A 27,173-nucleotide genomic window follows, 5' to 3' on the forward strand; every position below is an offset into this window, starting at 1 on the left:
TTTTAGTAGAGATGTGGTTTCACTATGTTGGCTGGGCTGGTCTCAATCTCCTGGCTTCAAGTGATCCACCTGCCTCAGCCTCCCAAAGTGCTGGGAGTACCAGCATGAGCCTCTGCACCCAGCCTCTTATTATTCTTTCAATGTCTGTTAGATCTATAGTGCTGTACCATCTTTTATTCCTGATGTTGGTAATTTATGTTCTCTCTTTCTATCCTGATCAGTGTATGTGTTTATGAATTATATTGATCTTTTCAAAGAGCTTGCTTTTGGCTGCATTGGTTTTATTTTTCTGTTGTCAGTATCATTGATTTCTGTTCTTATAGCACCCCCTTTTTTTTTTTTTTTTTTTTTTTTTATAGGTGGGGTTTTTCTTTAACCCCGGCGGGGGTGCAGGGGGCAGGCCTCAGCCCACTGCAAGCTCCGCCGCCCGGGTTTACGCCATTCTCCTGCCTCAGCCTCCTGAGTAGCTGGGACTACAGGCGCCCGCCACCTCGCCCGGCTAGTTTTTTTGTATTTTTTAGTAGAGACGAGGTTTCACCGTATTAGCCAGGATGGTCTCGATCTCCCGACCTCGTGATCCGCCCGCCTCGGCCTCCCAAAGTGCTGGGATTACAGGCTTGAGCCACCGCGCCCGGCCTATAGCACCCCTTTTTTTGCTTTGAGTTTAATTTACTATTCTTTTTTCTAAAGGTAAAAGTTTACATAACTTTTTTGTTTAATATAATTTGTAATCCCATGTATTCAAATAAATTTCCCAAGGGCATCTTTAGCTCCATTTTGTAAATTTTGATGTTGTATTTTCATTGTCAGTCAATCAAAATATTTTCTTTTTGTGTGTGTGAATTCCTCTTTGATCTGTGGGTATTTAGAAGTGTTTTGTTTAGTTTCTAAATATTTGAGCATTTTCTAGATATCTTCTGTTATTGATTTTTCGTTAATTTAACTGGCAAGATGATATATACTTAACTGGCAAGATGATATATACTTTGTATACTTTTCAGGATTTTTTCTGTTTTTTTTTTTTTTTTTTTTTTTTTGATACAGTTTCACTCTTGTCGCCCAGGCTGGAGTGCGAGTGCAATGGCACCATCTCAGCTCACAGCAACCTCTGCCTCCTGGGTTCAAGTGATTCTCCTGCCTCAGCCTCTCAAGTAGCTGAGATTACAGGCGTGCACCACCATGACCAGCTAATTTTTTTGTATTATTAGTAGAGACAGGGTTTCACCATGTTGGCCAGGCTAGTCTGGAACTCCTGACCTCAGGTGATCCACCCGCCTCGGCCTCCCACAGTGCTGGGATTATTGGCGTGAGCCACTGCACCCAGCCAGTTTTTTCTTTTTTTTTTTTTTTTTGAGACGGAGTCTCGCTCTGTCGCCCAGGCTGGAGTGCAGTGGCGCGATCTCGGCTCACTGCAAGCTCCGCCTCCCGGGTTCACACCATTCTCCTGCCTCAGCCTCCCGAGTAGCTGGGACTAAAGGCGCCCGCCATCTCGCCCGGCTAGTTTTTTGTACTTTTTAATAGAGACGGGATTTCACCATGTAGGCCAGGATGGTCTCGATCTCCTGACCTCGTGAGCCACCCGTCTCGGCCTCCCAAAGTGCTGGGATTGCAGGCTTGAGCCACCGCGCCCGGCCAAGTTTTTTCTTTTTTAAAATGTGTTGAGGTTGGTTTTATGACCCAGAATATGGTCTGTCTTAGAGAATGTTCCATGTATACTTGAAGACAATGTGTTGCTCTTGTTGTGTAGAGTGTTCTGAAGTTGTCATTTTGGTTGATACTGTTCATACAGAATAAGTACCTCACAATCCTTATAATAATATACTTCCAATTCCTCCCTGACAATTTTGTGTTATTGTTGTCCTACATTTTACTTTTACATGTTCTATAAATCCATAATATATTTCTACTATTTTGCCTTTAGACTCCCAATTCTATTCTGATGACCTATATACATCTATTCTTATGTCAGTACTGCACAGTCTGGGTTACTGTAGGTTTGTAGTGTGTTTTGAAATCAATACATGTGAATCTTCCCATTTTATTGTTCCTTTTCAAGATTGTTTTGGCTATTCTGGGTCCCTAGAATTTCTGTACGAACGTTAGGATTAGCTTGTCAATTTCTGCAAAAAAGCCAGCTGGAATTTTAATAGTGAGTTTGCTGAATCTATAGATCAGTTTGGGGAGTATTGCTATCTTCTCAATATTCTCAATGTTAAGTCTCTTTTTTTTTGAGATGGAGTCTCACTCTGTTGCCCAGGCTGAAGTGCAGTGGCCCATCTCCCAGGCATGCCACCACACTCAGCTAAGTTTTGTATTTTTAGTAGAGATGGGGTTTCACCATGTTGGCCAGGCTGGTCTCGAACTCCTGATCTCAGGTGATCCGCCCACCTCGGCCTCCCAAACTGGTGGGATTACAGGCCTCAGCACTGCTCCTGGCCTACAATATTAAGTCTTTTCATATAAAATATGGGATGTCTTTCCATATAGTTAGGTCTTTAGTTTCTTTCAGTGATGTTTTGTAATTTTCAGTGTATTGGTCTTGCACTTCTTTTATTGAATTTATTCCTTTATTCTTTTGTAGATTGTTTATTGGTAGTATATACAGTTGAGTTTTGTATAGTGATCTTGTTTTAACACATTTTTAATGACACTTAAAAAAAAAAATCCAGCAGTTTTATTCTGCAGCTGTAAACTGTTATCTAGAGATGCGATATAATTAATTTAGAGTAACATAAGATAAACACCTGAAGTTGAAGTCTAGGAGTTTTGATTGTTAGGCTGTTGTTTTTTGTTTTTTGTTTTTTGTTTTTTCTGAAACAGTGTCTCACTCTGTCACCCAGGTTGGAGTGCAGTGGCGTGAACTCGACTCCTTCAACCTCCACCTCCAGGGTTCAAGCAATTCTCCTGCCTCAGCCTCCCGAGTAGCTGGGATTATAGGCATGAGCCACCATGCCCAGCTAATTTTTTGTATTTTTAGTAGAGACGGGGTTTCGCCATGTTGGCCAGGTTGGTCTCAAACTCCTGACCTCATGATCTGCCTGCCTCGGCCTCCCAAAGTGCCGGGATTACAGGCGTGAGCCACCACACCCAGTCTTGTTAGACTTTTTAACTATACATTTAGACACATCCTCTTATTTTACCAAATAAGTCTGAAATAAATATAAATAAATTAACATTTTATTTTTTGTTTTAGTGTTAAATGTTTACAAAAGACAGTGAAGGATTCTTATCACATAATGTGTAGACCATGTGCCTGTGAACTTGAAGTCTGTGCAAAATGTGGAAAGAAAGAAGACATTGTTATTCCGTGAGTGTTTCCTTTTATGTTTGACGTTTACTCTTAGTGATTGATACATGAATTTCTTTTAAGAGATGGTCCATAACTCTTAGACTTAAGTTGCATGGTCAAACTTATATAGACTTTTAAAATTATTTTTCTATCATTACAATAAAAGTGAAACTTTATATTTTTAAGAAAACAATATTTATTTGTGAAATTCATATTTATTATAAAAGAATTACGCATTATTTAACTTTTCTTTTAATTTTTTGAGCCTACTTTAGTGACAATAGTGTTATAATTGGTTGGATTTCGAGTTAGTGTTCAAGGATTTTTTTTTTTTGAGACAGAGTTTCGCTGCTGTTGTCCAGGCTGGAGTGCAATGGCACGATCTCAGCTCACTGCAACCTCCGCCTCCCAAGTTCAAGCGATTCTCCTGCCTCAGCCTCCCAAGTACTTGGGATTACAGGCTTGTACCACCACGCCCAGCTAATTTTGTATTTTTAGTAGAGATGGGGTTTCGCCACGTTGGCCAGGCTGGTTTCGACCCCCTGACCTCAGGTGATCCTCCTGCCTCGGCCTCCCAAAGTGCTGGGATTACAGGCATGAGCCACGACTCCTGGTTGGATCTTTTTCTTTATACTTACTTCATTAGGTTCTTGTTAATCAAGAAATGTAGTGGTAAAAGTCTTTTCAATCTACATGGTTAAATAATGAAAGCCTGGGAAATAAATAGAAACTTTTTCTTTCGTCTTTAGGTTGAATAAAGAAACAGAAAAAATAGAACGTATTGAAAATAATCTAAGTTCCAACCATAGAAGAAGCTGCAGAAGAAATGAAGAAAGTGATGATGATTTAGATTTTGATATTGATTTAGAAGACACAGGAGGAGACCTTCAAATGAATTAATATCACTGTGTTAAAAGTTGGCCGGGCACGGTGGCTCACGCCTGTAATCCCAGCACTTTGGGAGGCCAAGACGAGCTACACTCCAGCCTGGGTGACAGAGCAAGACTCTGTCTCAAAAAAAAAAAAAAAAGTAAATTTAAGGATGTGAAATTCTGACCACCTTTTGGCTTTGAGTATTTTCCAAAAGATACTGTGAAATCCTAATGAGGAAATCAGAAAAAGCTATAGAAAAATAGACAAATTTCATACATGAACAATGTAAATTGTGTATATTACTTAATACCAAACTAAACAAGATTCAGAATTGATGGTTGTGTAAGAACTAGCTCATGTAAAAATAAGATGACATTATATTGCCTCAAAAATTGGTCCTCAGTAATTGCCTTTTGATAAATGATCTCAAATAAATGATTCATAGCAAAAGCCATCACTTATGTTTAAGTGTTATAAAGCAAAAGCAGTTTTTTCAAAATAATGTTTAACAAGCGTATAGCAACTCTTCTTTGTAATTTTTTTTTTTGAGATGGAGTCTCACTGTTGCCCAGGCTGGAGTGCAGTGGCACAGTCTCAGCTCACTGCAAGCTCTGCCTCCCGGGCTCACGCCATTCTCCTGCCTCAGTCTCCCAAGTAGCTGGGACTACAGGTGCCTGCCACCACGCCTGGCTAATTTTTTATATTTTTAGTAGAGACGGGGTTTCACCATGTTAGCCAGGATGGTCTCGATCTCCTGACCTTGTGATGCGCCCGCCTCAGCCTCCCAAAGTGCTGGGATTACAGGCATGAGCCACTGCACGTGGCCCTCTTCTTTGTATTTTTATATATCTCATTACATTTGAACGATTTTTCTCTTGTGAAATGTACATACAGAAAGTGCATATAATTTATACACTTTATAATAAATTTATGCATTTTTTATAATAAATAATTATAGAGGAAAGCTCATGCATTTACACACCTAGGTGAGGAAACTGCCAGCATCAGGATACCCCAGCAAGCCTCTCCCTCAGCAAAGGTTCATCTTTCTTCCCAAAGTTGGTACTATTCTTCTGAATTTTGATCATTATTGTCTTAATTTTTTTACTATCCATGTTTGTACTCCTAAAAAATATAAATTAGCTTGGTCTGTTTTTTTTTTTTTTTTTTTTTAACTCTTTTCTCTCTTTTAATTTTTTATTATATATTTTTTATTTTTTTTAAATTGTATTTATTTAATTAAGTTTTTTTTTTGAGACAAGAGTTTTGCTCTTGTCACCCAGGCTGAAGTGCAATGGCGTGATCTTGGCTCACTGCCACCTCTGCCTCCTAGGTTCAAGTGATTCTCCTGCCTCAGCCTCCCAAGTAGCTGGAATTACAGGTGTCCACCACCACGCCCAGCTGATTTTTGTATTCTAGTAGAGACAGAGTTTCACTATGTTGGCCAGGCTGGTCTCGAACTCCTGACCTCAGGTGATCCACCTGCCTTGGCCTCCCAAAGTGCTGGGATTACAGGCATCAGCCACCACACCATTCCATATATTTTATTTTTTATTTTACTTTTTTTTTTCTTCTTTTTGAGACGGAATCTCACTCTGTGTCCCAGGTAGAGTGCAGTGGCATGATCTCGGCTCACTGCAGCCTCCACCTCCCAGGTTCAAGAGATTCTCCTGCCCTAGCCTCCCTAGTAGCAGGGACTGCAGGCCTGCACCACCACGCCTGGCTAATTTTGCACAATGTTTCACCACGTTGGCCAGGTGGTCTTGAACTCCTGGCCTCAAGTGATCCACCTGCCTTGGCCTCCCAAAGTGCTGGGATTACAGGCATGAGCCTCCGCATCTGTCCCATAGTTTGTTTTTTCTCATGTTGAGAGACATTTGAGTTATCTCAAAATTTTCCTGTTACAACATACTAGCATGAACATTGTTATATGTGTCTCTTGGTAGACCTGTGCATTTCTGTTAAATATATGTCTAGCAGTGGTAGAGGGAATCGGGTCTATGCATCTTCATTTTTACTATGTAAAATAAAACTTCTCCAGAGAGATTTTATCCCCTTGTTTGTAGTAATGGATTAGAATTTCAGTGCTCTGCATCCTTTCTAACACTTGATATCAGAATTTTTTGTGTGCAATAGTATCTCTTTGTCTTAATAATTTGTATTTCTAATTACAAATAAGCTTGAGCCCCTCTTTGTGTTTATTGGCTATTTCACGTTTGATAATAGATGATATTAGGGAATAATTTAAGTGGAATGTTATTTTAGAAAACCATACTGAAATACTTAAGGATGTAATGCTAATTTGCTTAAAAATATTTCAGCATAAAGTGCAGACATAGATAACGTTTCAGTGACATCAGAAAATATTACCTGGGAATAGATCAAAAATTATTGAAGAACTCTTGTCAACAAAAATATGAAATCTTATCAGACATTAAAGAAAGTGGAGGCTGGGTGAGTTGGCTCACGCCTGTAATCCCAGCACTTTGGGAGGCCAATGCAGGCAGATCATCTGAGGTCAGGAGTTTGAGACCAACCTGCCCAACATGGTGAAACCCCATGTCTACTAAAAATACAAAAACTAGTCAGGCGTGGCAGCAGGTGCCTGCAGTCCCAGCTACTCGGGAGGCTGAGGCAGGAGAATCGCTTGAACCCAATAAGCAAAGGTTGCAGTGAGCTGAGATCTCACCATTGCACTCCAGCCTGGGTGACACGAGCAAGACTGTGTCACAAAAAAAAAAGAAAGTGGAGACAAAAATGGATAGAAATACTGTCTTCACAATTTGAAAGTCTCAGTATTCTAAACATATAGCCCAACTGAAAGAAATATTCTGTCCTGCTGGGCGCATTGGCTCACGCCTGTAATCTCAGGATTACTTTTGGAGGCCAAGGTGGGCGGATCACCTGAGGTCGGGAGTTGAAGACCAGCCTGACCAACATGGAAAAACCCCGTCTCTACTAAAAATACAAAATTAGCTGGGCGTGGTGGCACATGCCTGTAATCCCAGCTAGGCCAGAGGCTGAGGCAGGAGAATCACTTGAACCCACGAGGTGGAGGTTGTGGTGAGCCGAGATGGCGCCATTGCACTCCAGGCTGGGGAACAAGAGTGAAACTCTGTCTTAAAAAAAAAAAAGAAAGAAAGAAAAATTTTTCTGCCCGTAAATTTGTGTGGCTTTCCCTTTTTGCATATAAACTTATTTTCTGGACTATTTAACTTTTGTGATTAAGGAGTCAATTAAAGTCTTATTGGAATTACCATAAATTCTTTCCTATGTGAATGAATGCTAATTCCTCAGATGACTTCACCAGGAAAAAAATTTAACAAAGAGCATCGCCTAGTGACATATATTAATGGCTGCATTTCATTCCTTAGTGCTAAGAAAGATTTTGTTTTTTAAGCAGACTTTATTATATTTTGTTCCTTTGCATATGTTTTTAGGAATTAACCCTTCTAGTCCGAAAGCTGTTTGTATCATAACTCGACATACAGAAATAAGATGAAGGCTTTGTTTTGTTGTAATGAAATGAATCACTTTAATGTAGTGCATTGATTTGCTGCACCCTGATATCTGGCAGGAGGATATCAAGACTGCGTTCACATATTCTAAAATATTACAGTGCTTTATTATAGAAGTTCCAAAGCTCTGATCATAAAACTTATATGAGGAGCTTTTAAGAAAATTCTTATTCCTGGGATATTGTGATTCATTTAGCCTGGAATATAGCCCAGGATTTTTTTTCCAACTCCTCAGGTGATTCTGATCATCAGCTGTAACAAATACAATTAGCTGCACATGGCAAAAAGCCATTCCCATGTCTATTTACTTCTCTACGTACTAGAAGATAGTACCCCCGTTGTCACATTTTCTCTTTCACAGCCTCTCTTGCAACTAGGAGTAGCCAGCATATGAGGGGAATCTGCTGAGGCCATCTGGGAAAGACTTACCTCACTGACAAGAAGAAAGCACTTATCTAACAGGCTGTTTCTACCTGAATATGATTGTGAGGAAACATGATGTCTAGAGCTTGCAACCATCATAGGAACACCAAATGAGCTGCAGAGACAGTGATCCAGAGTCCTGACATTGTGAAGCTGCTGAACTAACAAGCCCTGGACTCACCCACCTCTGGAATTCTTGTAAGATAATTACATGTCTAGAGCTTTTTCAAGCACCCATGTCTGTTAAAAAAAAAAAAAAGTTTTTAAATAAAGTTTCTTTTGTTGTAAAAAAAAATGTTAATGACATGTCTAATTAGACATTTAATGCATAAGCTGTTGCTACTTAGAAATTCTGTTACTTTCAGCCAAATGCATTCCCAGCTGATACCTCAGCAAGTTTTTTAATCCTATTTTATAGCACTTACATGCTATGGCAAAAAAAGAAAGATCAGTGTATCAAAAAATGATTCATTAGTAATGAAGGCTTATCAAGGCTTATGCAGAATGTTTGATTACATTCTGCAAAAGAAGAATTGATACACCATGTATACAAGATTATATATGTAAGACCTAAATCTTATGTAAGATACATCTTATACATACTATACTTTTATAATGTAAAATTAAAACTGTTAGATGTCACATTTATGCAAAGTTATAAATATTCCATGATCCTAAACTTTTTTTCTTAAGTGAAATTCATAACAATATTAACTTTTAACACATCTTTGTCCCTTCCTTTTACTCCTCTTTCTAGGTCTTTTCCTTTCCTCGTAACATTAGTCTTGTATTGAATGATTACCTTGTAATTGTGGCATAGAATTTTTTTCTCTCATATTATTCAGATTTGTCAGCAATACTGAATGTTACAGGACCATTTTCCACAATTTTTACTGGCTACACTGATGGCATATAGGGGGTATGTTGGAACTGCTTTTACTCATCTATGCTAGTGAGTCCCACAATTTTGTCAATCATTATACCTACTGAAAAAAAATCATACCTTCCCAAATCTCATACATAAGACTTCTTAAGGAAGTAGTCTTTTCAAGGAATTAAACCACAATTACATATGCAGTTGCATCTTTTATTTCTATATAACCTTAAAAATTAAGAAAAGTTTATAATCTAAAAATAGCTTCCTTACAAAGGAAATGCGTTCTTTGCATTATCATAGAATGTTGTTTATAATTGGTAGTTAATTGGTATTAATAAGGAGGGTTTAAAAATATATTGGTTGTAAAAACACAAATAGGATCTAAGTGCTCAGAAGTTGACTAAGTGGTACAATATTTCATCGAAACTTTGTTTAGACAGTTCTGTAACCTCTAACAATGTTAATTTGAAGTATATGGATTAAATTTTAATATTAAACATTTATATGTAAATCATTTAACTATTTTAAATGAACTTTTTTATTTTTTGAGACGGAGTCTCACTCTGTCACCCAGGCTGGAGTGCAGTGATGTGATCTCGGCTCACTGAAATCTCTGCCTCCCAGGTTCAAGAGATTCTCCGGCCTCAGCCTCCCAAGCAGCTGGGATTACAGGCACCTGCCACCATGCCCAGCTAATTTTTGTGTTTTTTAGTAGAGACAGAGTTTTGCAGTGTTGGCCATGCTGGCCTCAAACTCCTGACCTTAGGTGATCTGCCTGCCTCAGCCTCCCAAAGTTCTGAGATGACAGGCATGAGCCACTGCGCCCGGTCACTGTTTTTCATTTTTAAAGTAAATCAAATGTCTTTGAATTCAACATAAGTTGTAATTAACATTTTTAAAAATACTTTATGGGCCCCTTTATGCAAAGTTCAGAAATCGTTTTAAGGAACTTACGTATGATAGACATCAGAATAGTGGTTATCTTTGGGGAAGTGATATTGACTGGGAATGCATATAAGGAGAAACTTCTGGAATGCTGGAATCATCTGTATCTTGATCCAGGTAGTGGCTACACAGGTACAGAAATATAGAATGCAGCACTTAAAATTTGTTTATTTTGGCTGGGCACGGTGGCTCAGGCCTGTAATCCCAGCACTTTGGGAGGCCAAGGTGGGCAGATCATGAGGTCAAGAGATCTAGACCTTCCTGGCCAACACGATGAAACCCCATCTCTATTAAAAATATAAAAATTACCTGGGCATGGTGGCACATGCCTGTAGTCCCAGCTACTCAGGAGGCTGAGGCAAGAGAGTTGCTTGAACCCAGGAGGCGGAGGTTGCAGGGAGCCAAGATTGCACCATTGCACTCCAGCCTGGCGACAGAGCGAGACTCCATCTCAAGAGAAAAAAAAAAAAATGGCTTATTTAGTTGTATGTCAGTTTTACCTCAATTAAAAAGTAATAACACTTTTAAAAATAAATTAGTAATGTATTGTTGTAAAATCCACGCCTTAAAATGAAACAACATAAATCTTGACTTTAGCAAGAGTAGTAGATAAAACCATTCTGAGGCAAAATGATCTGAATCTCACCGCTGTGACCCCGGGCTCATTTCTTTACCTTTATTAAGTTATGTTGTGTGTGCCTTTCTTTGAAAAATGAGGGCTGTAATTTCTACAGTGTAAAGTTATTGTGAGTATTAAATATGTAGAAAACAGAGTAGGTACTCTCTTCATGATGTTTATAAACATTTCTTGATACTTTTTGGTTGAGACATTCCTTTCAAATCATCCTAGGGGGTTTTGTGGGTGTAGGAATCAGGTAAACTTGAAACTCTTGGATGGAAGTATTACACTGAAAGAGCAGAAGCAAACCCCTCCAGTGAAAACATTTATACAGGAAAGTCAGGCTTGCTACTCACAGTTTTTAATACTTGTTGAGTTATAGACCCTTAAATAATACCACCCATAAACGTGTGAGTGCAGCAGCAAGCTTTAGAAAAAATATTGACAGTAACAACTTTATAAACTGTCCATTGTTTCTTTGTCAAAACTATAACTATTGCTAACTGTAATTGATATCACAGACACCAACAAGGAACTGGAGTAAAACAAGTGATCAAAAAATTGATATTTTAAAATTACAAAATTGAACTAAAAATGGAAAGTGAATTAGAAAAACATATTCCATTACACTGAACTTTTATTCAAATTCTAAATTTGCATTTTAAATTACAAATAAATTTTTAGCATAATTCAGTATCACCTTGTATATTCCACTTTTTATTTTTACGTAATTGTTTAATATAGTTACAAATTTATTTGTGACGAATTTTTTCTTTGTCTTCTTCTTTTTTTTTTTTTTTTTTTTGAGATGGAGTCTCACTCTGTCACCCAGGCTGGAGTGCAGTGGCATGATCTCAGCTCACTCTAACCTCCACCTCCCGGGTTCAAGCGATTCTTCTGACTCAGCCTTCAGAGTAGCTAGGATCACAGGCGTGCGCCACCATGCCCAGCTAATTTTTGTATTTTTAGTAGAGACGAGGTTTCACCATGTTGGCCAGGCTGGTCTCAAACTTCTGACTCCAAGTGATCCGCCTACCTCTGCCTTCCAAAGTGCTGGGATTACAGGTGTGAGCCATTGCACCTGGCCTATATTTTTTCTTTACTCTGTAAGAATTATTTATTTCTTTTGTCATTATGAAGAAAAATCATAACATGGGAACAATGACCTAAATAACTGAAACAGGAAATGAATTGGCTCTGGGGAAACTGCCGTGACCAGCTGAGGTTAGAAAAGATGGTCTAGAACAGGACAAAACTGACATCCCTTAGCAGAGGATATTACAACATGTCCGCAAAGTCAGGAAACATAAAATAAAATGATTTTTAAAACTATGTTATTTACACTTCCAAACAGTATACTGTACTCAATATGTTTTCTGGCAAAGTACTCTAAATTTAAAGCAATAGATCCAATTGTGACTCTGGAAAAACATCTAATGAGTAATCTGGAAACACAGGGAGAATAGTATATTATATACTTCACCCAAAAACATTCTGAGCTTACTATTTAGAAATGTAACTGAACAGTTACACACTGTTTAAAAATAAGTTTCTCCTATGTTTCTCGTCTCTGCAACACTTGTGGCTGCCAGCTGACATGAGGCAGGTGCAAGTGTGAGTGGCTGCCAGTGGACAGTGACAAAAACAAGACTTACTGAAACAAACAAGTGTTTCATAAATAATTTGGAAACAATTTTGGAATCCCTTTCTTGGCCATGGAAATAGTACATTTCAGATTCTATTAATTGATTTATGTGTGGGAAATCCTCAACTGGTAATGCTGGAAATGCTTAATGATGCTATACTACTGTCCGTAAATGTGAGAGGACATCCTACAGAAACTGAAAATCGCAGAGGAAGCAAGCCACAGTGAGGAGCCAGGCTGTCTCTGCAGGGTCATTAACATTTGATACAAAGTTTACATTGTAGCTGTGTGGTTACACAAGCAGGTACAACTGAAATGGGCCCTAAGGGATAGATTAGAGACAAATCAGGAATCCACAAAACAGCTCCATAGTATGTTTGGACCAGCATCTAACCAGTCGACCTTTGTATATTTTTCCAGTCATACAGCATCCTCTTTTTCTATGATCCACTTGTCAAGTAAATTTTGCCCACACAGGGGACATGCTTCTAGTCCGAAAAATAAATCATGTTCTTCCCAGCTGTAAACTAATTGCGGAGATGAGTAAAAACATCATGGAATTGAACTTAAAGCAGCAATTTTGCTTTTCTTGGTTCACTGCTGCATTAAGGAGATGGAAACTTTAGAAGGAGTTTCAACTCAGGGATCACTGTCCCTTGAGTGAGACCCCACCTGCATGGAGGAGCTGGTGAATCTGTATCTGCACTTAACATTGTTGGTAGACGGATTACTATATCTTGCTATTTATATACTATTTTGTATGTAGTAGATGTGATTAGTTAAGTCCCAATTCAATTAAAATTATCACAGTATTCCTGAAATTATGTATTTCCTCAATTTATGCTTAAGGTTCAATTTAACTATCGTGGGGCTGTGATTTTTTTGCTGTTAAAAAGGGATTCTTGGCCTGGAAATGGTTGGGAATTACTGATAAAAATACCAGCTTTCATTGTGCTGTAAAGTCAGTTAAATTGTTTGAAAGCTTTTTTCATAGTGATAATTATCTCTATATTTTTAAAATGCTTTATTGAGGCATAATTTGCATGCATGAGACTCACCAACTTTAAATGTATAATTTAATGGTTTGGTAAATATACAAGCATTGTGCATTTATCATCACAATCCAGTTTTAGAACATTTCCATCATCCCAAAATGATCCCTCATGCTCATTTGTAGCCACTCCCCATTCCCACTCCCCAGCCCCAAGCAACTTAATCTGTGTGTGTCCATAAAATTGCCTCTTATGAACCTTTCATATAAATGACATCATAAAATATGTAGTCTTTGAGTCTAGCTCCATTCACCTTACATGACATTTCTGAAGCAGAGCCATGTTAAAACATGTACCGATAGTTCATCATTTTTTTTTTCTGAATGATATTCCATTGTATGGACATATTAATTTTGTTTACCCCTTCAAATTTGGATTGTTTCCACTTTGGGCTATTATGAATGATACTGTTGTGAATATTTGCATGCAAAGTCTTTGTGTGGACATATGTTTTCATTTTTCTTGGAGATACATACCTAACAGGGAGATTAGATTGCTAGATTGTGTGGTAAATCCATATTTAGTTTTTAAGGAACTACCAAACTTGTGGTAATGTCTGCACCCTTTTACAGTCCTAAAGCTTTGTGAGGACTCCACACTGAGGCGGCTCCAGATCCTCACCAACACTTGTAATTGTCAGTGCATGTTCATTATTGTCATTCTAGTGTGTGTGAAGTCTTACTGTGGTTTTAATTTGTATATTTCTTTTCTTTTTTTTTTTTTTTTTTTGAGATGGAGTCTCACTCTGTTGCCCAGGCTGGAGTACAGTGGCAGGATCTTGGCTCACCACAACCTCTGCCTCCCTGGGTCAAGCGATTCTCGTGCCTCAGCCTCTCGAGTAGCTGGGATTACAGGCACACACCACCATGCCCAGCTAATCTTTGTATTTTAGTAGAGACGGGAGTTCACTATGTTGGCCAGGCCAGTGTTGAACTCCTCGTGATCCACCCACCTCAACCTACCAAAGTGCTGGAATTACAGGTGTGAGCCATCACGCCTGGCCTAATTTGTATATTTCTAATGAGTCGTAATGTTGACTGGGCATCTTTTTTGTTTGTTTGTTTGTTTGTTTTTTTGAGATGGAGTCTTGCTCTGTCGCCCAGGCTGGAGTGCAGTGATGCCGTTTCAGCTCGATGCAACCTCTGCCTCCCTGGTTCAAGTGATTCTCCTGCCTCAGCCTCCCAAGTAGCTGGGATTACAGGCACACACCACCATGCCCAGCTAATTTTTGTATTTTTCATAGAAACAGGTTTTCACCATATTGGCCAGGATGATCTCCATCTACTAACCTCGTGATCCGTCTGCCTCAGCCTCCCAAAGTGCTGGTATTACAGGCGTGAGCCACCGTGCCCGGCCGACTGAACAACTTTTCATGTGTTTATCAGCCAATCCTATAGCTTCATTGGTGAAATGTCTGTTCAGATGTGTTGCCTATTTTAAAAATTGGGTTGTTTTCTTTTTTTTTTTTTTTTTTTTTTTTTTTTTTTTTTTTTTTTTGAGACGGAGTCTCGCTCTGTCGCCCAGGCTGGAGGGCAGTGGCCGGATCTCAGCTCACTGCAAGCTCCGCCTCCCGGGCTTACGCCATTCTCCTGCCTCAGCCTCCCGAGTAGCTGGGACTACAGGCGCCCGCCACGTCGCCCGGCTAGTTTTTTGTATTTTTTAGTAGAGACGGGGTTTCACTGTGTTAGCCAGGATGGTCTCGATCTTCTGACCTCGTGATCCGCCCGTCTCGGCCTCCCAAAGTGCTGGGATTACAGGCTTGAGCCACTGCGCCCGACCGGGTTGTTTTCTTACCATTGAGTTATGAGTCTTTTATATATATTCTAGATACAAGTCTTTTATCAGATATAATTTGGAAATATTTTCTTGCAGTCTGTAATGTGTTATACATCAATTTTAAGATATCTTTCACATTAAGAAACTAACAGTGTGGATAATAATCCTGGTATTGACAGAGGTTTGGACTCCTGAAGCCTGAAAGACTATCTGCTGCCACGCCTGGGCACGTACTGCATCATTTACAAAAACTGTAGAGCACCCGTTGTGTGTGCAGTTGTGATTGCTTATAGATTTTTAGAATTGGAAGGCATGTAAAGAGCATGTAGTCTGGTACATTGCCTCAGTAGGTAAGTCAACATGAACTTTTAAGAATTTTTGTTTTCTTCTGTGTTGGGTCTATTGTGGGTATGTCCAGCGTGACAGGGGAGGTAAGGGAAGTGGCATCCCCTGAGATTGTGATTGAAATGGCTTTCATCATCTTTAAGTGAACGTGAGATGCCAGTAATAGGATATATGTATATCTGTACTTGTGTCTCTCTGTGTATGTAAATAAATAAACATGCTGGAAGGAGGAGGCGATTCAATCAGGGACTTCGTGAAAGAAACAAAATAATAACTAGACCTTCCTTTAATGATGAAAACTGTTTATACAGCAAACTATCAAAGCCGAAATGTGAATTCTGGTATTAGTCTGATTTTTCCTAAGAAAATGTTGATGTAAGGACTGTAGTTGCAGAGGTTGTTTTAGTATATTCTAGACCCTCTTTGTTTTGTTCTGTTTGGGGTTTTCCCTCCTCAAGTTGCTCTTGTCCACCACTAGACTGGCTGCCTTTTATTCCATAGCGGACAGTCCTTAAGTCTTTGCATATGTCCTTATTCAAAAATTAATCTTCATCAGTTTTTTTCTGCAGAAAACAATTTTTAAATATCTTGCATAACAATGCCCTGCACCTGCAATCTCCAGTTGATGCAGTTTCCTTTCTCTCTTCTCCATTCCCATTGGTAGAATAAATCAGTTCCTTCCTGAATCCTGAGCTGAAAATGTCCACACTTCCCAGAAGTGTACTTTAGAATCACCTGTAACATGTATTTAAAATACAGATTACCCAGCTCCCCGGGCAAAGCTCTCCTGCCATGTGACACCCTGATACAGTTCAGAGAGCCACTAAGGCAGGCCAAAATGGCTCAGCAGGCAAAGGTCCAAGCTGCCAGTTTATTGTGTCATTACAGCATGCCTAGCATAGCTAGGAGGACAGGCTCACACCCAGCCCCACAGCTGTTGCGCTACAGACTCAGGCACAGGGCTGTCTAAATGGCAGATGTGAGCCACAACTGTTGGGGACAAGCCAGCCATATTTGGGAAAATCTTATTGTAAGGGGCAAGTGTGAGTGAGATTTAGGAGTCATGGGAAAATACAGCAACATAGTACACCTTGTGTTATGGGAGGGATGTGGAAGAAAGAGATAAACTACTGGCCAGAGTGTCTCCTGACTGGGTGACTTGCCACCACTTGGGCCAGGCAGGTTGCAGCAGCTCTGCCTTTAGGAGGTGACTGGAGGAGAGGAGGAGAGAGAGATGATGAAAACAGATGCACCCTTTCCTAAGCAGGGATTAACGTTCAGGCTGCCGAAAGGAACTCCACAGCCTGTTTCCCATCCCCCTTGTCCTTATCAAGTACTGGTCCTAATGTATGTGCTCTGCTTCCACTTTCTCAGGAGGCTTATGTTTTTGCAAATACATTTATGGAAAAGAGTTACCTCACCCACCTCTCCAAACATCTATTTGTTTTACATTTTTGTTGTGAGTGAGTGATCTCTTTACATAACTTCAAATGGCATAACATTCAGCAGTATCCAAGCCTGCGTATATCTGATGAGAGGAAAGTAATTGTGAGGCCTATGTTCTAATTATAACTTTGTCACTATCTAACTCCGTGACTCTAGCAAATTGCTTCAACTGTCTGGCCTGCAGTTTTTTTCTTGCGTTAAATAACAGACTTAGTCTAGATCAGTGGTTCTTATGTGGTTTCTGGACTAACAGCATCAGCATTACCTGGGAAACTTGTTAGAAATGCAAATTCTTGGGCTCTGCCCTAGATCTACTGAAACATACTCTGTGGGCGGGGCCCAGCAATCTGTGTTTGAAACGCAATTCTGATTATTTGATAAAAGTTTGCAAACCACTGGTCTAGATAAGTAGTTCTTAGCCTTGGCTACACATTAAAATCATCTGGGCAACTTTTATAACCTACCAATCCGGGCCTCTTCCTCCAAAGATTCTGACTTAAATGGTTTCAGGTGGGGTCCATTGTTACGTGGTTATAGCGGACGTCTAGGTGCTATCTGAGCTCTTCAAAACTAAAAGTCAGTGTTTCCCAGTTGTAAATGCATACCTCTAGACCTGGCCTTCTCAAGCCACTAGGTGTTGCTATAATAGAGAAGAAAAGGCATTTTCAAAACTGTCTTTGGATGTGGATGAGGAGGAGGAAAATGTATTTCTTAACTTCTGATAAGAGATTATTTTGTTCTTTTAATCTGAGTGCAATTTGCTAAATATTCATTTGCAACCTGTTACACTTATTCAAAGAAATTAAATGCCCACAAATGACAGAAAGAATAAAGAATTGTGATATATATTTACAATAAAATACTCTTTAGCAATAAAAAGAAATAAACAAGTGATGCACATTATAACATGGCTGAATCTCACAACACAATGAACCAAAAAGAAGTGTACACAAAAGAAATAATATTGTATCATTCCTTTAAGTGAAAATCAAACACAGGTAAAACTAGTCTATGGTGATTGAGGTCAGGACAGTGATTACCCTTGAGGGTAAGGTGGTGATACTTAGAAGAGAGCACAAGGGAACCTTCCAGAGTGCTACAAATGTTCTACTTCTTGAACATTTGTTCAAATAACTATCTGATGATAGTTATTTACGTATACACACACTGCACATATATATACACTGAGCTATACTCTTAAATTTGCACACTTTACTGTATATGTGTTACTCATTAGTAATAAAGATTTACAAAAAATAAAATGTAATCCTCAGGTGCGTGACCGGTATCCCAGCCCACTATCGCTTGGTATATATGCCATCTACCTTGGTATTTGTACCATCTCTGTAGTCACTAAAAGATGAACATAGCACTTTGATTTCATGTTGATATTAAGTTAAAATGTATGTATCAATGTCTATGATCCCAAATTGAGAAAGTAATGGCATGGTCTCTATTTATTTAAACGTTTAGTTTGTTTTGAATATTTGCATGCTGGCAGGACCCACATTCTGCAGCAATACCCGTGGGTGATTGAATCTCTTTAAAACCATCTGCTATCTCTTCCTTACTCCTCAAATCTTGTAATAGGATCTAAGAAATAAAACTGCCTGCTCTTTACTATCTGCAGAAAAAGACCTCACCACTTCTCCTGTCAGTGACGGGAGGTCAAATGCATCCTAACAAATCAAGGTGACATTTAAAAAAAAAAAACATTCTGTAGCAGGCAGAAACAAGTCCCTGCAAATTGCAATAAGCCACTGACTATTTAAACAAGGCATATTAGAAAGGCATTCAGGGAAGAAAAATGTGTTAGGGAAATGAAAACCAGAGCCACTTAGCAGAATGCAGAAAAATCCTTTGGAAAGGGAGTCTTATCATAATAGATGGGAAATTACCATCCATCACTCAGCTATCACTTTAAAGCCACAGGCTGGATGATCTCACTTGAGGGAGCACATCTTAAGCACTGTTCATCAAAAGCATAGGCTGGACCGGATGATGTCTACCTATGAAATCATTCAAAGAGAGCAGAAATCTTTGTTCAATTCGGACTGTATTAAATGCTGTCAGTTTTACCTGATACTGTCTTTTGAAATGCTGTGCTCTGTGCCATTATGTTCCAGTTACTTTGATGTCATTCTGTTGGAGTTGGGTAGAACACGTAGGGCAGTTTTTGTTGTTGTTGTTGTTTTCAGATTAAAAAAACTTTTTTAAGAGATGGGGTTTTGCTATGTTGCCCAGGCTGGACTCAAACTCCTAATTTGTGGGCTCAAGGGATCCTCCCACCTCAGCCTCCACGAGTAGCTGAGACTACAGGCACATGCCACCTGTTAACTTAAAAAAAAATCACAAATCTACAAGTTTGGAAAGGTGAGGAGACTTTATTTCTTATAAGGAGTTATAGCTTGCAAGGTGGCATCCTGCAGGCTGGGAAGCGCAGCCTCCAGGCAAGACCAGAGACAGGCACTTCGAAGGAGGAGGGATTGGGCTAAGAGCTTTATGATGAATGGGTTGGCCAAACATACATGTTCAACAGGCTACAGGACGATTATAAATATTCATGAAGGTAGTCCTGACGCATGCATATTGAATAAACACGTAGGTTATGTACAACCCATGTTCACTTTAGGGTGGAGACTTAACATTTAAATGTTAGGCCCTATACGTACATAACATTTAAAAATTAGGTCCTGTACATCAGGTCTTTTCAGGACATGAATGCACACAAATGCACAGCCTCTGTAAACCAGCCGGAACCAGTCCATAATCGGTGTTCTTATCAGGGGAAAGTTATTGAAACCAGTCTCTTGTCCAATCAAGGCTATAGTTGTGGCTGGTGCAACAGGGGTTCAGTTAGTCAGGGTTGCGTGAGCTGCAACTTGTTTTACTATTGCCTATCTCAAGACTAGCATTTGTTTAGCTGCTGGAGAAAAAGAAAACCCTTGTGGCAGTTAGAGCACAGTTTATCCTTTAAGTGTAGGAGTGCATGACTTAACTCTTGCCTGGCATAGCCTAGATCCTGTTTGTAATTTGGTATTTTATTGCCACAAAGAGTCTGTTCGATCAATCTTATGATCTCTATTTTAACATTAATGCTGGGTGGTAATGGTGCCATGCTATTACTAGCCCCAGGGTAATTATACCACGCTTAGTGAATTCCCTGTGCCCTACTCATATCCTTGTAAATAGTGCCTTTATTAAACTCTCTAAGCTATCCGATTGGAGTATGTCATCTATTTCTTTCTGGAATTTTTTTTTCTTTTTCTTCTTTCTTTTTTTTTTTTTTTTTTTTTTTGAGATGGAGTCTCGCTGTGTCACCCAGGCTGGAGTACAGTGGCGTGATCTCAGCTCACTGCAACCTCCGACTCCCTGGTTCAAGCAATTCTCCTGCCTCAGCCTCCCAAGTAGCTGGGACTACAGGCTACTTGGGCATGCCACCATGCCTGGCTAATTTTTGTATTTTTAGTAGAGATGGGCTTTCACCATCTTAGCCAGGCTGGTCTTGAACTCCTGACCTCGTGATCCACCCATCAAGGCCTCCCAAAGTGCTGGGATTATAGGTGTGAGCCACCGCACCCAGCCTCTTTCTGGGATCTTGACTGACACAGAAATTGCTACTACAGGTGCCCCAGGAGAAAGACTCAGATTGGGAATCTTGGTTTGGATAGCCCGTTTACTTACTTGCCAGTGGTAAATGCGACACAGATAACCCCTGCCATAGGGCAGCATCATGGTAATTCACATTATCACTGTGTGGGCATGAAATGAAGAGCAGGAAGAAGACAAGGCATTGGGAGATCAAGTACTGTGGCACTGACATTATGGTGATTAGTAATGATTACATAGACCATGGGACCACCTGGCTTCTTTGGACAGTGCGAGAAAGTATGTGAAGAATAAAGGAAAAATGAAACTGTGAGTTTGTAGTTGAGATTGTAAGTGGATAATCAGAAAGCCTGGGTGGCAGCTTTTGAAGGATGAAGTGTCTCCTATCCTCACAGAGCAGATGACGCTGTGGGCCACGTCCAGTTCCTAATGCTGAGCATTGTAACAACATTTAATTGGGTTGCACAACAACTTCACTAGGCCTTTTCTGCCAAGGTGAGAGCACTGGTAGAGGAGTGGAGCTTAAAACAGGGGTTGGATCAATGTGGGTAAAACAGAATTTTGAAACTCCTGACTCCCTTGGACTTCCCTAGCTATGGGAGGGAGCTCTGCCTCCATTGTTTGAGAGAAGCAGTTCTTACCTACATCAGAATTCTTTCAATACCTGCACCTGGGGCAGTTGTCACACAAGCTGAGCCAGTGCCCCTCAGGACCTCCCTCCACCCAACACCTGCCCCTCTTTACTACTAGGCCTTTACTGAAAGGAATTACAAGTCCTGAAGTGAGTAGTGATAGCCTATACCCAGAAAGAAGTTTAGATCAGGATTGTACCAAACTGTATTGTCAGGAGCCTGGGGAGCCCTTATGGGGTAGTGAATCCTAAGGATGTTAGACACAGGAGATAAAATATATGGCTTTATTGAGCCGCACCCACAGAGATGGGTTGGAATTTAATGTACTGCATGGGCCACCCAGGAGTGAACATTAATGGTCTGCTAGCTTGGCTAATTGAGCTTGAACTCATGGCCTCGAGCCTCGATACTCAGTGTGGTCTGTGGATCAGCAGCAGCGGCATCACCTGGGAGATGAGTGGAATCCTGGAATCTCAGAAGCCACCCCAGACCTACTGAAGCAAAACTCTGTATTTTACAAGCCTCCCAGGTGCATATTAAAGATTGAGAAAAACTTCTCTAGGCCTCTGATATAATGAGATTGAAATATCAAACAGAGGCTTCCAAACTGTGTTCCCAAACAAGTGTTGGCATCATCTGGGAACTCAGAAATGCAAATTCTCAGAACCCAGTCAAGATCTCCCGAATCAGAGACTTACGGGGTAGGGCGCGGGAATCTGTGTTTTGACAAGCTGTCCAGGGGATTCTGATGCACACTCTTGTTTGAGTCGGTTTCCTGACCTGCTTATGGCCTATAGTTAATTAGGTCAAAATGCTGGAACTTCCCTGGCATACCAAAGAGCAGTGCTTCTCTATTACAAACAACTAATCAGCCACTCTCTCACCTGCTTGTCACCAAAGCAGCAGGAAGTGCATCAGTGGGAAGATACCAACCTGCTTGAAAAGGTGATGACTGTCCTTGAGAGGCCAGAGATAACCTTGGGGAAAATTGCAAAAGGACTGGTTTTTCTGATTTCATGGAAATATGGGATCCCAGAGACTTGAAGCCAAATGGCAGCGTTTAACTGTCAAAGACAGTTGAGTATATTGGCTACAGTAAGCCACAGAGACAGAGGTAATTAGAGATTTTTGGCCCACAGGCATCTGTGGCAATAACTAAATGATCATAGGATCTCTTGAAATGAAATATGTGGTCACTACTGAAGTTCTTTTTTTTTTTTTTTTTTTTTTTCTGAGACGGAGTCTCGCTCTGTCGCCCAGGCTGGAGTGCAGTGGCCGGATCTCAGCTCACTGCAAGCTCCGCCTCCCGGGTTCGCGCCATTCTCCTGCCTCAGCCTCCCGAGTAGCTGGGACTACAGGCGCCCGCCACCTCACCCGGCTAATTTTTTGTATTTTTAGTAGAGACGGGGTTTCACTGTGTTAGCCAGGATGGTCTCGATCTCCTGACTTTGTGATCCTCCCGTCTCGGCCTCCCAAAGTGCTGGGATTACAGGCTTGAGCCACCACGCCCGGCCCTGAAGTTCTTCTTGATATATACAGGTGAAAAAATTGGGGCTATACTGGGAAAATCTCAGATCTATCTAATGAGAAATCCTGGCCTCTTAGGTCCCAGATCTAAGCCAAAGACCCTCAACAGAGGAAAAGGGTGGATCCTTTGAGGAGGGATGCTATAGTAGAGGCATAGTTGTTTATCATGAATGATCCATCTCCTCTTCCCTGGAAGAACCTACTGCCATTTACTTAAGAAACTATACATAGAGCAAAGAGAACACACCCTCTCAGGAGTTACTAGATACTTACTCTGAACTGACGTTTATCCTAGGAGACCTGAAAAATGCCAGTGGGGTCCACCATTCAGAAAACTGGTGGAGTCTGGACCCAGGTTCATCCTACTGTTGGTCCAGTAGGACCTTGGATCCGCATTGTGGTTATTTCCCAGCCTTAAAATATACAGTGGGGCTAGATATGCTTAGTCATAGGCAGATGCCCATATATGGTAGAAAGGGCCAAGTCAAGACCCTGGAACCGCACCACCACCCTCCTTCATGGTAGCTGAAAGCAATTGCCCATCCTTAGGGGAATTGCAGAGGTTGGTGCCACCATCGAACACTTAAAGATGCAGTGCTTTGATCCCTATCACATGCTCATTCAACTTACCTGTTCAGTCAGTGTAAGAGTCAGACAGGTTATGGAAAATGATTGTCTATCACTGCAAGCTTTAACAGATGGTGATGGCAAACATAACAATGATCTGGATGTAGTATCTTTACTGGAACAAATCAATACGGCCCTAGTGTCCATTTACAGTCCTTGACCTGGCATATTCCTTTCTCCCCCATTCTCATAATTAGCAAAAATGAGAAGAAGTTCACATTGTCAAGGCAGGGCAACATTATACCTTTACTTAGTTGCCTCCAGGCCACATGAACTCTCCTGGTCTCTGTTATAAAACAGTCCAAAGGGCCTGTAATCAATTTGATACTCTACATCGTGTCACTCTCATCTTTTATAATGATGACATAATGCTAACTGGAACTGGGGAGCAGGAAGTAGCTAGTACCCTAGATGTCTTAGTAAGTCACATTCATGCTAGAGGATAGGAGATAGAGTCCATGAACATTCAGGAACTTGCTGTATGTCTAATGTTTTGAGGGGTGCAATAGCCTGGGGTACATCTCTCACTTTTTAAGAGTGAGAAGTAACTTGCCCTGCTTTGCACTGATCACCACAAAGGGGCACAACATTTGTGGGGCTTCTTTAGATTTCGGAAGCAACAAGCCACATTTGTGCATACTGCTTGAACCCATCACCTAGGAAGCTGTGAAGCTGACAGTTTGGAGTGGGATACAGAGCATGAAAGGGTTCTGAGGCAGATCCAGGCTGTGGTGCCAGCTGTCCTGTCACTTGAGCCTTCTGACCCCACAGGCTCAATGATACTCAAAATACCTTTGACCAACAGAGGTGTCTTATAGAGCCTCTGGCAATCCTCAATAGGAAACTCATGACCTGCTGGTGATTATTACCATTGGAAGGTGGCTCTGGCTTGTTCCTGCACCCTGGTAGAGCCTGAAAGCCTTATCATGGGCTTCCCTATGTTTGTGTGACCCAGACTGCCCACCATGCATGGCAATATCCTCTGAACCATAAAGCTGTTTATATGTGCAGCAGCATTCCATTTGTTAAAGCAAACTAAATATGGCCTGAGAAGGACTCTGTACTACTATATTTGAGTCCTTGTGGATGAACTGTAACCTAGCTTAATAGTCAGACAAAACTGAAAACCTAACTTAAGAGTATGTGCCTGTAACAATAACTGAGTCTTGGCCAATCCCAGCAGCCATACTTCAACCACTCATAGACTGCTAAGTGTTCAAATTGTGTTCAAATAAGGCAAACGCCAACCTGTAACCAATCCAGCTGTTTCTGTCCCTCACTGCTGGTATCTGTACGTCATTTCCCTTTGTTTGTCTATAAATCTTCTTCCACCACGTGGCTGCGCTGGAGTCTCTGTGAATCTGCTGTGATTCTGGGGGTTGCCCGATTCGCCAGTTGTTCATTGCTCAATAAAACTTCTTTAAATTGAATTTGGCTGAAGTTTTTCTTTTATTACATTTCCCATGGAAATGGGATACATGCAATCAACCTGCTTGTGCAGTGTACTTGGCTCCTGAACCTACATGAGTGAAGCAAACTGCACGAGCAAGTGGCCGGCCTGGCCTCCTGCATTGCCTGGTCCTCTGCTTCACTGCCCTCCCTCACCTCATACACATGGCCCCAGGGGAAGATTTCTGTGACCACTTGATGGAGGAAAATGGGTCTAGTTTACTGACAGGTCTTCCAGGTATGCTGGCTTCTGTAGCACAGATTCATTCAGGGATGGCCGTGAAAACCACAGCAAACAGAAATCCTCCCAATGGGCAGAACTTTGGGACTTCTGATTGTCCACTTTGTGTGAAAGAAGAGATGGCTCAGATCTCAAATGATTTATAAACAGTAGGAAATAGATTTACCAGATTGTTAGGGACTTGGAGAAAACAATTGAGGAAAACTGGTGTCATGAAGGCTTGGGATAAAAGCATGAGAAGGGATATTTCAGAACAGATGATGGACAAGATAACCTGTCCTGTGGATGTTGGGTAATCTCTTTCTCCAGCCATTCCAGTGCTTTCCCAATCAGCCTATGCACAAAGTGGCCACAGTGGCAGGGATAGAGCCAGCCATGAACTCAGCGATATAGACTTCCCCTCATGTTGTTGCCATCACTGCTGAGTGCCTCACCTGCCCACAGGAAAGACCAAACCTGAGCCTCGGATACGATACCATTCCCAGGGTCACCAGCCAGCCATCGGGCGACACACCGATTACACTGGGATTCTTTCATTATGGAGGGATCAGTGGTTTGTGCCCCACAAGATCCGACACATACTCTGAATACTGATTTCTCTTCATTGCTTCCAGCACTTCTGCCAGAATCACTGTCTTTGGACTTAGAGAATTCCTGATTTGTAGCCACCATATCTTACACAACACTGTCTGTAATCAAGGGACTCATGTTGTGGCAAGGAAAGTAAAGAAATCAGTTTGCACTCATGGAATTCATTGATCTGACATGTGCCCCATTACCTAGAATAACCTGGCTTGATAAAGGGTAGAATGTCTAGACTACTGTAGATTCAATCAATGGAACCAGCTCTGTAAGTTTGGGTTACTGTGTTTTGTTTTGTTTTTCCTTTGAGACAGAGTCTCGCTCTGTCACCCAGGTTGGAGTGCAGTGGTGCAATCTCGGCTCACTGCAACCTCTGCCTCTCGGGTTCAAGCGATTCTCCTGCCTCAGCCTCCCGAGTAGCTGGGACTACAGGTGTGTGCCACCAAGCCCAGCTAGTTTTTTGTATTTTTAGTAGAGACGGGTTTTCGCTGTGTTAGCCAGGATGAATCCGAATCTGAATCTCCTGATCTCAGGTGATCCACCCGCCTCGGCCTCCCGAAGTGCTGGGATTACAGGTGTGAGCCACCGTGCCTGGTCTGGGTTGCAGTTGCAGTATATGCTTTAAATCATCAGTGAACATAAAAGGCCCTCTTCCCTGGAGCCAGAATGTATAGTAAACAAGAGGTGGATGTGGGAGTACCCTCTCAGAGCTGTACCAAACAGTCCTTTTAAGATTTTGCTTCCTTTCCCCACTATCCTGAGTTCAAAGGATTTGAAGGTGCTAGAACTTGTAGAAGGTCCTCCACCAGGAAATATGGTAATGATTCCAATTACTTGGTAGCCCGGACCACTTTAGGCTTCTCATGCCTCTGAGCAAACAGGCAGAGAAGAGAGCTATCCTATTGGCCACGGTGACTGATCCTGATACCAGAAGAAATTAGGTTGTTACTTCACAATAAGGGAAAAGAGAACCACAGCTGGAATGCAGAGGATTCACAGGGGCATCTCTTTAGTCCTCGCTTACCTAAGAGTCTTACTCAGTAGAAAACACGGCCATCCAACAAAACAAGACCACTAAGATCTCAGACTCACCAGGTATCAATGTTAAAGCTACGCCACAAGATAAAGAATCCCAACCAGCTGAGTTCTGACAGAAAACACGAAACAGAGGTAGACGAAGGCAGAGACTGGGCACGGTGGCTCATGCCTGTAATCCCAGCACTTTGGGAGGCTGAGGCAGGTGGATCACTTGAGCCCAGGAGTTTAAGACCAGTCTGAGCAACATGGTAAAACCCTGTCTCTATGAAAAAAATACCAAAAAATTAGCCGGGTGTGGTGGCATGCATCTGTGGTCCCAGCTACTCAAGGGGCTGAGGTGGGAAGATCACTTGAGTCTGGGAGATCAAGGCTGCAGTGAGCTATGTTCGCACCACTGTACTCTATCTAGCCTGGGCAACAGGAGGGAGACCCTATCTTGAAAAAAAAAAAAAAAAAATGAATTGACATCGCCAGAAGATGATACAATTACTGGTGAACCTTTGCATATGTCTTGTTTTGGGGACATGAATTTTTCATTTAGAGGACAGGAGTGGATGCTTAAGGGAAGAGAGGAGAGATTGCACTGAAAGCTTCCTTTTGGCCTTGCAGATACACACTGTCCCCTTCTCCCCCAGTGCTATTCCCAAGGAAGTTGACATT

General features: G+C 41.1%; 1 protein-coding gene across 2 annotated transcripts in view; it reads left to right on the forward strand.

Annotated features, from left to right (window-relative positions):
* C14H9orf85 (chromosome 14 C9orf85 homolog) overlaps nt 1-8,362 on the forward strand; it is a 70,720-nt gene extending 62,358 nt beyond the window's left edge. Inside the window, exons 3-4 of one of the 2 annotated variants that reach the window (XM_023213285.2) lie at nt 3,194-3,307; nt 4,039-4,612. In XM_023213285.2, the coding sequence (XP_023069053.1) occupies nt 3,194-3,307; nt 4,039-4,189 (265 nt within the window). In that variant the 3' untranslated portion in view covers nt 4,190-4,612. Of the gene's footprint in view, nt 1-3,193; nt 3,308-4,038; nt 4,613-8,041 lie in introns of those variants that run through there. The other variant, XM_026453441.1, reaches the window with a different exon arrangement.
* Nucleotides 8,363-27,173: the final 18,811 nt, after the last annotated feature.

The sequence above is a fragment of the Piliocolobus tephrosceles genome, chromosome 14, assembly GCF_002776525.5.
Source record: "Piliocolobus tephrosceles isolate RC106 chromosome 14, ASM277652v3, whole genome shotgun sequence".
NCBI classification, from domain to species: domain Eukaryota; kingdom Metazoa; phylum Chordata; class Mammalia; order Primates; family Cercopithecidae; genus Piliocolobus; species Piliocolobus tephrosceles.